Source organism: Coregonus clupeaformis, chromosome 17, assembly GCF_020615455.1.
Source record: "Coregonus clupeaformis isolate EN_2021a chromosome 17, ASM2061545v1, whole genome shotgun sequence".
NCBI classification, from domain to species: Eukaryota; Metazoa; Chordata; class Actinopteri; order Salmoniformes; family Salmonidae; genus Coregonus; species Coregonus clupeaformis.
The window spans coordinates 1,334,885-1,346,574 of record NC_059208.1 but is presented as its reverse complement, the minus strand read 5'-3'; the positions used below and the strand labels follow the sequence as shown (position 1 = coordinate 1,346,574).

Sequence of the window (11,690 nt, the reverse complement as noted above, 5' to 3'; positions counted from 1 at the left end):
GAGCAGTGTTTTATATGGAAAGTTGTGCCCATGCCATGTCAATGCTCACTCCTTGACCCTAGTGTAGTAAGGCAGGGAAGACAGGAGAATGGTACTGGCAGGAGTAGGCCTGGAGCACAGCAGGCAGGAGTCAGGTGTCAAAGACTAGAGACAGTTGTTATATTTGTTTATTAGCTAAAGAAAACTGGAACCTGTTGCATGTGATAAATCTGATACACAATGCACAATAAATATCTGAGCTGAAGTTAGCTTTTGTAAGTCCACATTCTCCTTACACAGCAGATGTATGGAGCAGTGATTAAAGTCACTGTTGCCTAGCAATGTGTATTTTTCTTTGGTTTCACATGTTCTTCATAAACAACACCTCCTTCCTGTGTAGAACAGTTACTGTGAACTAACAAAGAAGAACGTGATCAGTCTTACGTCATCCCAGGGCTGCCAACTCTCACGCATTCTATATGAGGATGTGGCTGCAGTGAGGATGGTTGGCTGTTTGTCATGTTCTGGCCAGAACTGATGAAGAATTCACAGAGTCCACACCCCTTCCTGTTCTTGGATGTCTTTAAGCAGGGGTCTTGCAGATAAATGTACGGTGAGGTCATAACTCTGTAGCAATCAAACAGCAGTACGAAGCTGTGTGGTTGAGCCTATTGGCTGAGTGGTTGGGCCCAGGGTCGGCTCCAGGCATAAGTGACAAAAAACGTCGCTAGTCCCCCCCATTCACCCTCTGAATGGCACACATACACAATCCATGTCTCAATTGATTTGTTTAACACTTTTTTGGTTACTACATGATTCCATATGTGTTATTTAATAGTTGTGATGTCTTCACCATAATTCTACAATGTAGAAAATAGTAAAAATAAAGAAAATCCCTTGGATGAGTAGATGTGTCCAAACTTTGGACTGGTACTGTATGTATACCCCGATATAAGTTTCATAGTTGTTGTGTACTAACCAAATTATACCACAGCTGAGCTCATTTATAGACCACTACCATCACCTGCTGGTCACAAATACATTTCCTGCACTACAAATGTGAATATACACTCAGACCAGCATTTTCAAAATATAGTGTCTTTACACAAGTTTGTATAAAAAAATATTTATTTAATTCTGACAAAATTATTTACAAAAACCCAATACTTTTTATAGACACACAGCTGAAAATGAGAACAAAATACTGCACACATCCAAATAACAGTAAAATAACAGTCCAGGCTTCTCCAGCCTGACTAGGGGAACAGGGGGCTAGCAGTAAGGCCCTGGGGTAGTGGGTAAGAGATTTGTTTTAGGAGCAGGCATATCAGTTGCTCTGGACCAGAAAATAGCTTGTGTTGTTAAAGCGAATAACTTCCTCCTTCTCCTCCTCCTTCTCCTCTTCTTCCTCCTCTTCATCCTCCTCCTTCCTCTCTTCTTCCTGTGGGACAGGTTCCCCGTAGATTGGGTGGTCAAAGTTCACGAGGGCATGTCCTTCCTGGGTAGGCGGGGCTGTGACTGGGGGGGAGGGGCCAGAAGGAGAGGAGGAGATGGGTCTCAACCTCCACAGTTTAGACATGAACTTCTCCCTGTGTCTGAGAGCGAGAGAGAGAGAGAGAGAGAGGGCGGGTGGAGGATGGGGGGAGAGAGAGAGAGAGAGAGAGAGAGAGAGAGAGGGTGGAAAGAGAGAGGGAGAAAGTAGGGAGGAAAGGCGGAGCATAGAAAGGGAGCAAGAGAGAGGGGAAAGTATTTAGATTTATGTTGTGCTTGTTGTTTCTGTAGATGACAAAATGAACAGCTAGTTAATAAACTAATGGTTAATCATGATAACCATAGACATGTACAGGACAGGGTTTAACATAGTTGGACATATAGATAAAGACAACCAGGATTGTTCAGACTGAATATAGTAGTTATTAGCGTAGTGAGGATGGGAGGATCAGAGTGGGGGTGAAGAACAGAGGGGAGTTGTTTACCTGTAGAGGTAGGCAGAAAGCAGAGTGATTGACAGCAGCACACAGGAAACAACCACCCACAGGACATGAGGCCACACCTCCTCTACATCACCCTGAGACTCAGAGACTGGGAGTGAGAGGGGGAGGGAGGGAGTGAGCGAGAGAGAGGAGAAAGGAGGGGGGGAGGGAGGTAGAGAGAGAGGGGGAGGGAGGGGGAGAGAGAGTGGGGGTGAAAGGCCATGATATTAATAAACTGTTACACTATTATACTGACTTGTGTGTGTGTGTGTGTGTGTGTGTGTGTGTGTGTGTGTGTGTGTGTGTGTGTGTGTGTGTGTACAGTATTTGTGTGAAACTTAAAGAATGGGTTGAGATGAGTTGGCCCAGGTTCTGTGTTTCCTGAAGCACGTTCAGTTGATGAGGTTATGACATTAGCTTCCTGTTATGACCTTCTGTAAGGTAGGGGGATTTCTGACATTGAAATATCAGACTTAACTCTAACACACACAGACACACACAGACACACACACACAAACTGTAGCTTCAACCAATCAACATACAGTAGCTCTCTGTCCCACTGACCTGTTCTCTCTTCTGTCATACCAGAGCCAGAGTCTGTGTAGTCTGTGTAGTCCTGCTGGAGGGACAGAATGAAACAATGTGAGAAAGAAAGATGAAGTCAAACAGAGAGATTAAACAAAAAGGACAACTGTGAGTGTGTATGTGTGTGTGTGTGTGTGTGTGTGTGTGTGTGTGTATCTTACCATAACAGTAGAAAGATCGCTCAGCGCAGTTGGCACAGGGGCTGTAATAAAGGACATTCACCATGAACCACACAACTGTTCACATGCACACAGCTAACTGGCTAATACTTACATTAGATTAGAGGAGTCTGTGTGTGTGTGTGTGTGTGTGTGTGTGTGTGTATTTGGATAGGCTGGGGTACATCAACAGGATCAGTTGAAGGGCAAGGGAGCTTAACAGGTAAGTTGTAAAGCTCTGTAGAAAGTATCTGTTAAGACCAGAGAACATAGCAGAAAGGAAGGAAGGAGTTGTCATGGCTACCTTTGTCTATGGGCAGGATGGTTCTAGTTAGCCTGGTCCTGGATGATAGTATGGAAGAGTTGAATTAAGCACGTACAGATCTTGTGTGTGTGTGTGTATGTGTTACCTGTCCAGGTGTTGGCGTAGACAGGCGTGCTCCATACACTCCAGTGGCCATCAAACTCTTCCTTAGCTCTGAGTTGGATCAGGTACGGTACTCCTGGCAACGCATCTGTTATAGTGTAGGACCAGGCTGTGGTGATCCCTTTTATCTACACATACACGAACACACACACCCACACACCAACACGCACACACACGCACACACACCCACACGCACACACACACGCACACACACCCACACGCGCACACACACACACACACACACACACACACACACACACACCCATGCACACACACACGTTTGTTTTAATATCATTATTCACATTCTACATCCTATTTTCCCTAACCCCTAACCCTAAACCTAACCTTAACCCCAAACCCCCAACCCCTAACCCTAATTCTAACCCTAACCCTAATTCTAACCCAAACCCTAAAGCTAAACCCTCAGCCTAAAATAGCCTTTTTCTTGAATTGCCATTGTTTTACTAACCTTGTGAGGACTTCTGGTCACCACAAGGATAGTAAAACCAAAAACACACACACACAGATTATAAAATAGAAAAAGTAATGTCTGTTTGTATAGAGAGCCAGAACAGAGCAGGCCAGGTGAACAACATGGGCCATTACACAAACACACAGACGCACACACGAACACACGCACGCATGTGAACACACACACCTGTGTTCCGTGTGGCATGGTGTGGTATCTGAGCTCATAGAGCAGCTCGTGGTAGCGGTCTCTCTCTTTCCAGGAGTGAGGGACAGCCCAGCCCACCCTCAGTCTCCTCTCCTGCCCCTCCACACCCCTCACCACCACTGAGCTGGGGGGGTCCGGCTTAACTGGAGACAGGGAGACAGGGAGGGAGGGAGGGAGGGAGGGAGGGAGGGAGGGGAGAGAGAGAGAGAGAGAGAGAGATGAGGAGGTGAGATAGGGGGAGAAAGAGAGGGAGAGAGTGGGAGAGGAGGAGGAGAATGTCAGTAAGGTGTCTCATTGAATGGTCTGTTATACTTCAGTCAAAGCAACTGTGCAGAAAGACAAACATGCACACACACCTATTCTCACATACATACACACACACACAAACACACAGGGATGGAGGGAGAATGGGGAGGGAGGGGGTTCAGGAGTCTGAGCGTCTGCTATGAGAGAGAGAGAGAGAGAGAGAGAGAGCGAGAGAGAGAGAGAGAGCGAGAGAGAGAGAGAGAGAGAGAGAGAGAGAGAGAGAGAGAGAGAGAGAGAGAGAGAGAGAGAGAGAGAGAGAGAGAGAGAGAGAGAGAGAGAGAGAGAGAGAGAGAGAGAGAGAGAGAGAGAGAGATTACTCATTTTGGGGGATGAGTAATCCCTCAAAGGGTAGGTCTATTCAGTGAAGTACTGTGTTAAAAAACAACAGCTGACTGACTCAAACTACAGCTTTCAAAATAAAGGTCTGATACTCATTAATGTTACTATAACATTCACACACACACACTCACCAATGTCCAGAGGTGTGAAGTCTAGGAGAGGGCTGGTGGTGTTGCCAGCATTGTTGGTGACACACAGGTAGGCCAGGTGTGGCTCTCTATTCTCTTTCTCTTGGTGACCTATAACACACCAACACCGAGACAGCAGGGGGGAGTAGGAACAGTTGACACGAGAGAATGACCCTGAGAGACTGAGAGAGAGAGAGCGAGAGAGAGAGTTAGTGTTCCACCCACACTGCTCTGTCGGAATCATCTGTATGACAAAGTAAGTAATTTAAGACAAATGAATGAGAAAGAAGAGGGTGATGAGGAAGAGGAGGGTGATGAGGGAAGAGGAGGAAGAAGAGGGTGATGAGGAAGAGGAGGAAGAGGAGGGTGATGAGGAAGAAGATGGAGAAGAGGGTGATGAGGAAGAGGAGGAAGAAGAGGGTGATGAGGAAGAGGAGGAAGAAGGAAAATAAGATGTGTGCTCTCACCCTTTCCGTAGGAGGAGGTAGCACTGAGGGACAGGAGTCACCGGTTGACTGGCTGTCCAATCACAGCGGATCTTACTGCTGGGTGACCTCTTATAGCAGGACAGTTTAGGCCTCTCTGGAGGAACTGAAAGAAATTTCAGGGGAAAATCCATAATGTTTGTCCGTTGTTCTTATGTGACCATGAATGTCTGCTACTGATACACACGTCACAGAATACATACAGTACGGTTGTCAGCTTCAATGACCAGAGGTGATGAGGTTAGACAGAGTGATGCCATCAGTATGACTCACCTGCCACGCTCACCCTCAGAGAGGAGACCAGTTTTCCCCCGCGGTGGCAGCTGTAGTTCCCAGAGTCACCCACAGCCAGGGAGGACAGGGTCAGAGTGGCGCCTCTCCTCCCCAACACCACCACTCCTCCTCTTTCCTCTCCTCCTCTCAGCAGCCTCCCGTTCAGTCTCCACTGAGACCTCCCTCTCAGCCCCCTCACCTTCCTCCCCCCATCCTCCTCTTCCTCATAGTCATCCTCACCATCCATCGCATCAGTCCACCGATCAGAGGGCAGCTCAGTGTCAGCACCTCCCACTCCGCTGTCTCTGGTTGGCTGGAGTGATGCCCCAGTAGAAGGAACCTGTTTCTGTGTAGCTGTATGTCCTGGTTGATTGACAGTGTAAAGACTCAGCCCTGTATCCCTCTGATCTCCTCCTCCTTTGTACTCCTCCTCTGTTACATTTTCCACATTCTTTCCATTCCCATTGTTAACTTCTCTCACAGTAAGAGGAGTGTGGTCTCCTGCACGAGTGTTCCTGATGACGGTTTTCTCCATACTGTCTGTCCTGGTATCATCAGGAGTGTCTGTAACGGTAAGGACAATGATGTCCTTTCCGGTAGAAACAGTGTATTTTCCCTTATCACTGCTATCTTTTATAGCACTGACTGTAGTTCCGTTAGCGCTGGTGTCTGTTGTGGTGCTGACAGTGGTGGTGTGTACTCCGGTGATGGCACTGGTGTATTTTCCATTTCCAGTGGTGGTGGTATAGCTGCTGCTGGTGTGTTCGGCCCTGTTAACCGTCACCTCCAGCCCGTTCACCTCCACCTGCCCACTGCAGCCCAAGACCAGAGCGCTGCCTGGGGACAACACCAGCACCCTGGGAGGGGGGTCTGGAGGGAGAGAGAAAGACAACGTGTCAATACTATACATGGACACACCCAGGCATGCAGGCACGCATGTTCCCTTATACACACACACACGTTGAGGATATAGGTTGTGGTTGACTGGGCAGTACAGATAAACTAAGAGAACACATTGCATAACTGTTCACCAACCCCTCTCTCACTTCCTCTTTCAACACATCCCTTCTTCCTACCTCTTTCCCTTTCTCTAAGTCTCTCTCTCTTCCATCTCCTCTCAGTATTTATCTTTTCTCAGCCTGTCTCTTCTTTAACAAACTCTCTTTCTCTCCCAACCTGTCTGTTATTCTGTTTTTCACTCCTCCTCCTATCCCTCCACCCTCTGTCTGTTATTCTGTTTTTCACTCCTCCTCCTATCCCTCCACCCTCTGTCTGTTATTCTGTTTTTCACTCCTCCTCCTATCCCTCCACCCTCTGTCTGTTATTCTGTTTTTCACTCCTCCTCCTATCCCTCCACCCTCTGTCTGTTATTCTGTTTTTCACTCCTCCTCCTATCCCTCCACCCTCTGTCTGTTATTCTGTTTTTCACTCCTCCTCCTATCCCTCCACCCTCTGTCTGTTATTCTGTTTTTCACTCCTCCTCCTATCCCTCCACCCTCTGTCTGTTATTCTGTTTTTCACTCCTCCTCCTATCCCTCCACCCTCTGTCTGTTATTCTGTTTTTCACTCCTCCTCCTATCCCTCCACCTCTCCCACCAGTAAAGCTCAGTCACAGAGCTACAAAACATCGGTCTAAATGTTTACTGATGAACATTCTTTACTTAAAATAAAAAAAGAATATAACAATCTCTCTGTCGCTGGACCCAATCTCTATAAAGCTGCTGTCACTAGAGTCTGGATATTCTCTATAAAGACCGGCAAAAGCCAAACTGATGACACCAGCTGATCATGTGAAAGAAACCCTGTAGATACATCATTATTTAGGGGTTTTGACAGATCTTTGGCTTGTTTGTTTACCCATGGGTCTGAGTAAACATGATAGGCTCCAGCCTTGAACATGTTGGCCTAATGCCAATACTGTTCCCAGGACCCTGGACTTTCGTACTTATAGTCTCATGTTTAGAATGTAATATATATATTTTTCATTTACAAGTGATATACAGTGCATTCTGAAAATAATCAGACCCCTTCACTTTTTCCACATTTTACTACATTACAGCCTCATCAATCTACACACAATACCCCATAATGACAAAGCAAATTTGCTAATTAATTTCAAATAAAAAACGGAAATATGACATTTACATAAGTATTCAGACCCTTTACGCAGTCCTTTGTTGAAGCACCTTTGGCAGCGATTACAACCGAGAGTCTTCTTGTATTTGGGGAGTTTCTCCCATTCTTCTCTGCAGATCCTCTCGAGCTCTGTCAGGTTGGATGCACAGCTATTTTCAAGTCTCTCCAGAGATGTTAGATCGGGTTCAAGTCCGGGCTCTGGCTGGGCCACTCAAGGTCATTCAGAGACTTGTCCCGAAGCCACTCCTGCGTTGTCTTGGCTGTGTGCTTAGGGTCATTGTCCTGTTGGAAGGTGAACCTTCGCCCCAGTCTGAGGTCAAATCAAATCAAATCAAATGTGATTTGTCACATGCGCCGAATACAACAGGTGTAGACCTTACAGTGAAATGCTTACTTACAAGCCTTTAACCAACAATGCAGTTTTAAGAAAGAATACCTACAAAAAAATAAGAAATAAAAGTAACAAATAATTAAAGAGCAGCAGTAAAATAAAGATAGCGAGGCTATATACATGGGGTACCGGTACCGAGTCAATGTGCGGGGGCACCGGTTAGTTGAGGTAATTTAGGTATTATGTACATGTAGGTAGAGTTATTAAAGAGGATATGAGGACCCATGCAAAATCTTTTCAGTCTCCTTAGGGGGGATAGGTTTTGTCATGCCCTCTTCACGATTGTCTTGGTGTGCTTGAACCATGTTAGTTTGTTGGTGATATGGACACCAAGGAACTTGAAGCTCTCAACCTGCTCCACTACAGCCCCTCGATGAGAATGGGGGCGTGCTCAGTCCTCTTATTTTTCCTGTAGTCCACAATCATCTCCTTTGTCTTGATCACGTTGGGGGAGAGGTTGTTGTCCTGGCACCACACGGCCAGGTCTCTGACCTCCTCCCTATAGGCTGTCTCGTCGTTGTCGGTGATCAGGGCCACCACTGTTGTGTCATCGGCAAACTTAATGATGGTGTTGGAGTCGTGCCTGGCCATGCAGTCATGAGTGAACAGGGAGTACAGGACATTGTTCTTAGGTGGGGCTAGTTACCCCCTAGTATCCTATCTCTGTGAAATGTCAACAGAGCACTGAGCTTACCAAAAGCTTTTTATTTTCAAAGCCTTTTACATTTAATTCAGTTCATGTCATGTTAATTTAGCTTTTTGCGACCCGCGGAAACAACTTTGCAGATGACCACCACAACATGTCAAATCCTCATTAGTCGCTATGAGAAAGCAGCACCGCTCTGTCAACAAAGTTCTGTATTTATGTTACGAAATCCGACTTTTTGATTATAATGCTAATGATACACTATCAGTGGTGGGAAAAGTACCCAATGGTCATACTTGAGTAAAAGTAAAGATACCTTAATAGAAAATGACTCAAGTAAAAGTGAAAGTCACCCAGAAAAATACTACTTGAGTAAAAGTCTAAAATTATTTGGTTTTAAATATACTTAAGTATCAAAAGTAAATGGAATTGTTAAATATACTTAAGTATCAAAAGTAAAAGTAAAAGTATAAATAATTTCAAATTCCTTATATTAAGCAAACCAGATGGCAAAATTGTATTTTAGTTTTGTTAAATTTACGGATAGCCAGGGGCACACTCCAACACTCAGACATAATTTACTCAGACATAATTTTCAAACGAAGCATTTGTGTTTAGTGAATCTACCAGATCAGAGGCAGTAGGGATGACCAGGGATGTTATCTTGATAAGTGTGTGAATTGGACAATTTTCCTGTCAACATGTAACGAGTACTTTTGGGTGTCAGGGAAAATGTATGGAGTAAAAAGTACATTATTTTATTTTGGAATGTAGTGAAGTAAAAGTAAAAGTTGGCAAAAAATATAAATAGTAAAGTAAAGTACAGATACCAAAAAAACCTTCTTAAGTAGTACTTTAAAGTATTTTTACTTAAGTACTTTACACCACTGTACACAATATATACAGAAGTATGTGGACACCCTTTCAAATTAGTGGATTCAGCTAATTCAGCCACACCCATTACTGACAGGTGTTTAAAATTGAGCACACAGCCATGCAATCTCCATAGACAGACATTATCAGTAGAATGGCCTTACTGAAGAGCTCAGTGACTTTCAACGTGGCACAGTCATAGGATTCCACCTTTCCAACAAGTCAGTTCATCAAATTTCTGCCCTGCTAGAGCTGCCCTGGTCAACTGTAAGTGCTGTTATTGTGAAGTGAAAACCCCTTTTCCATCGGTTTATCCAGAAATAAAAGCCTTTACTTATGCCAAAATGTTAAGAATGAAAATAAAATAAAAATGCATCTATGCCTTCATTTCCCCAAAAAATATAAACTCTTAGCTTTCATTTGACACCCAATTTGATATGCTCCTATGAACTTCATTGGGACTTTTTGATGGAAATGCCCCTTGGTAACATTTATTTTATAACATAAGGAAAGTGACATTTCATCACCAAAGCGAGTTTTCACCCGCTCTGGGCAGAGTGGGTGGACATCCTAAAAATAACTGAAATTAAAAGAATTAGCCCACAAGCATGAAACAAAATCTATTAAATATTTGATTGATATAATCCAATAATAAAATAAGCCTACCTCTCCTTGGACAGGTCCCGTCCAGAAAGCAGTGGACTGGCAGCGCAGACAGGAGAAGCGTCAGCCTGATCCACGATGGCATCTTTACGCTTCTTTAATACGAGTCATCTCTCTGTGTCGGTAAATCCAATCACACCGTATCAGTTGAGTAGATTATAAAGCTGCTCCCTTTGAGACATAATTTAACACTCAATTGAAACGCAGACAAAAAAAAAAAGCCTACTTTATACAAGTTGGTCCTGTTCCCGTACAGGCTCTCCAAGCTAACTCTCCACTGGACTGAGTCTGGATTGCCGTTATGAGCAGCTGTTGATTTACATAACTCCAATAGATCAGACCAACTTCTGTGTTTTAATAAAATAACAGAAGCGGAAGACATCACCAGGGGCGTATTCATTACGGCGACGGTGTTGCAGAAACGTTGCAAACGACGAAACGGGGAGGGACCTAATTACTCCCCAGGCACCAGCTAAATGGACCATTCCCAAAGTAATGTTCCCGCTTTAGCGGAGAGTGCATTCACGGTAAACGCTGCATGTCGGCTCAATCGGAAATTACCTTTACATTTTTATCCCGCAATCTGTAACGATTCAGCGATACAGATTGAATAGAGCCCTAAATCTCAGTTTCTTCTGCTCAGACAACATGGACTCTCAGAAATCTGACATTGCGAAAGTACAGATAGTGTCGTGTCCCTGTGTCAAACTCCTTTCCAGATAAAACTGTCCATGTTTGAAGGGCGAAAGGTAAGAGGCACTTTTGCGCACCCTGCGCGCTGGGAAGAGTATGTGCCAAAACAAACACTAGGCTTACGGGAGAGTCTGAGCAAATATTTTGTTGTAATCTTGACATGTCCTAATGACAGATGGTCAGTAATAATAATCTGCTTCTCTGAAGGCCACGTCTGCCTTGTTTTGCTCTTTTGGTTACGGAGATAAAGCCCGGGTTGCGGTTAAGAACATTGAGACAAACGTCTGTAAAAAGTGCTATATATGTCGATTAGATTGATTGTTTCCCTTATTATAAACATTATTCCCCTTACAGTCACACTACAAATGAAATCATACTTTGTCAACTGTTATAATTATATTTCAGTTGACACTGACACTTCCTCTTTGGAGTGACAAAGACTTGAGAAACTTTCTTAACTTAAACGTTCTCACTGAAACCCAAGGTCAACCTCCTGTATCTATCTATAACACCAGTGCTTGAAGCAGACTGAAATAGGTGACAGTACTTATTTTGGGTGCCGCTACTGTTTATAATTAGGTGACACTGGCAGAATGCCACAATATTTTAGCCAAAACTCAAGCAGTAATTCATTTGAGGTGCGAAACTCAGTACTAGAGTGTTCTGGCCCAATTCAAGCACTTTATAACACTGACCAACACAATCTCACACTCAATTCGTGCAAATATGTACAAAAAGTATTTCAGCAGATTTCGTGCATTTTTGTGCATTTTGTGTGGCTTAATTCGTGTGAAAAGACACACATTTTTGTGCGACTTCATTCATAGGAAAATACATTTTTGGCGGTCAAACTTCGGAACAATATTTTGAGTTACTAGACCAAAAACAAAAGTGTATTTTCACAAAAATTAAGCCACACAAAAACGCACAAAATCTGCTGAAATACTTGATATATTTGC

At 44.1% G+C, this 11,690-nt stretch overlaps 1 protein-coding gene across 5 annotated transcripts; it reads right to left on the bottom strand.

Annotated features, from left to right (window-relative positions):
• Positions 1–1,089: 1,089 nt before the first annotated feature.
• Positions 1,090–10,470, bottom strand: LOC121543211 (interleukin-6 receptor subunit alpha). Of its 5 annotated transcripts, XM_041852941.2 has the most exons (11): positions 10,265–10,409; positions 10,042–10,153; positions 5,330–6,199; positions 5,039–5,162; positions 4,575–4,753; positions 3,781–3,941; positions 3,106–3,250; positions 2,699–2,739; positions 2,517–2,571; positions 1,956–2,061; positions 1,090–1,574 (listed from the first exon to the last, which is right to left on the bottom strand). In XM_041852941.2, exons 2-11 carry the CDS (start codon positions 10,121–10,123, stop codon positions 1,307–1,309), a joined length of 2,031 nt encoding a protein of 676 aa, XP_041708875.1. In that variant the 5' UTR covers positions 10,124–10,153; positions 10,265–10,409; the 3' UTR covers positions 1,090–1,306. The 5 variants fall into 5 exon arrangements, with proteins under 5 accessions (XP_041708875.1, XP_041708874.1, XP_041708876.1 ...); XM_041852940.2 differs by having other exon boundaries at positions 10,042–10,409; XM_041852942.2 differs by having other exon boundaries at positions 2,517–2,568; positions 10,042–10,409.
• Positions 10,471–11,690: the final 1,220 nt, after the last annotated feature.

Excerpts from the sequence above, each read along its gene's own strand:
- LOC121543211 (XM_041852940.2), bottom strand. The coding sequence starts at position 10,123 with ATGCCATCGTGGATCAGGCTGACGCTTCTCCTGTCTGCGCTGCCAGTC. Across the intron at positions 4,754-5,038 it reads TACCTCCTCCTACGGAAAGG|TCTCTCAGGGTCATTCTCTC; the intron begins GTGAGAGCACAC and ends TCTCTCTCTCAG. Across the intron at positions 1,575-1,955 it reads CTTTCTGCCTACCTCTACAG|ACACAGGGAGAAGTTCATGT; the intron begins GTAAACAACTCC and ends TCTCGCTCTCAG.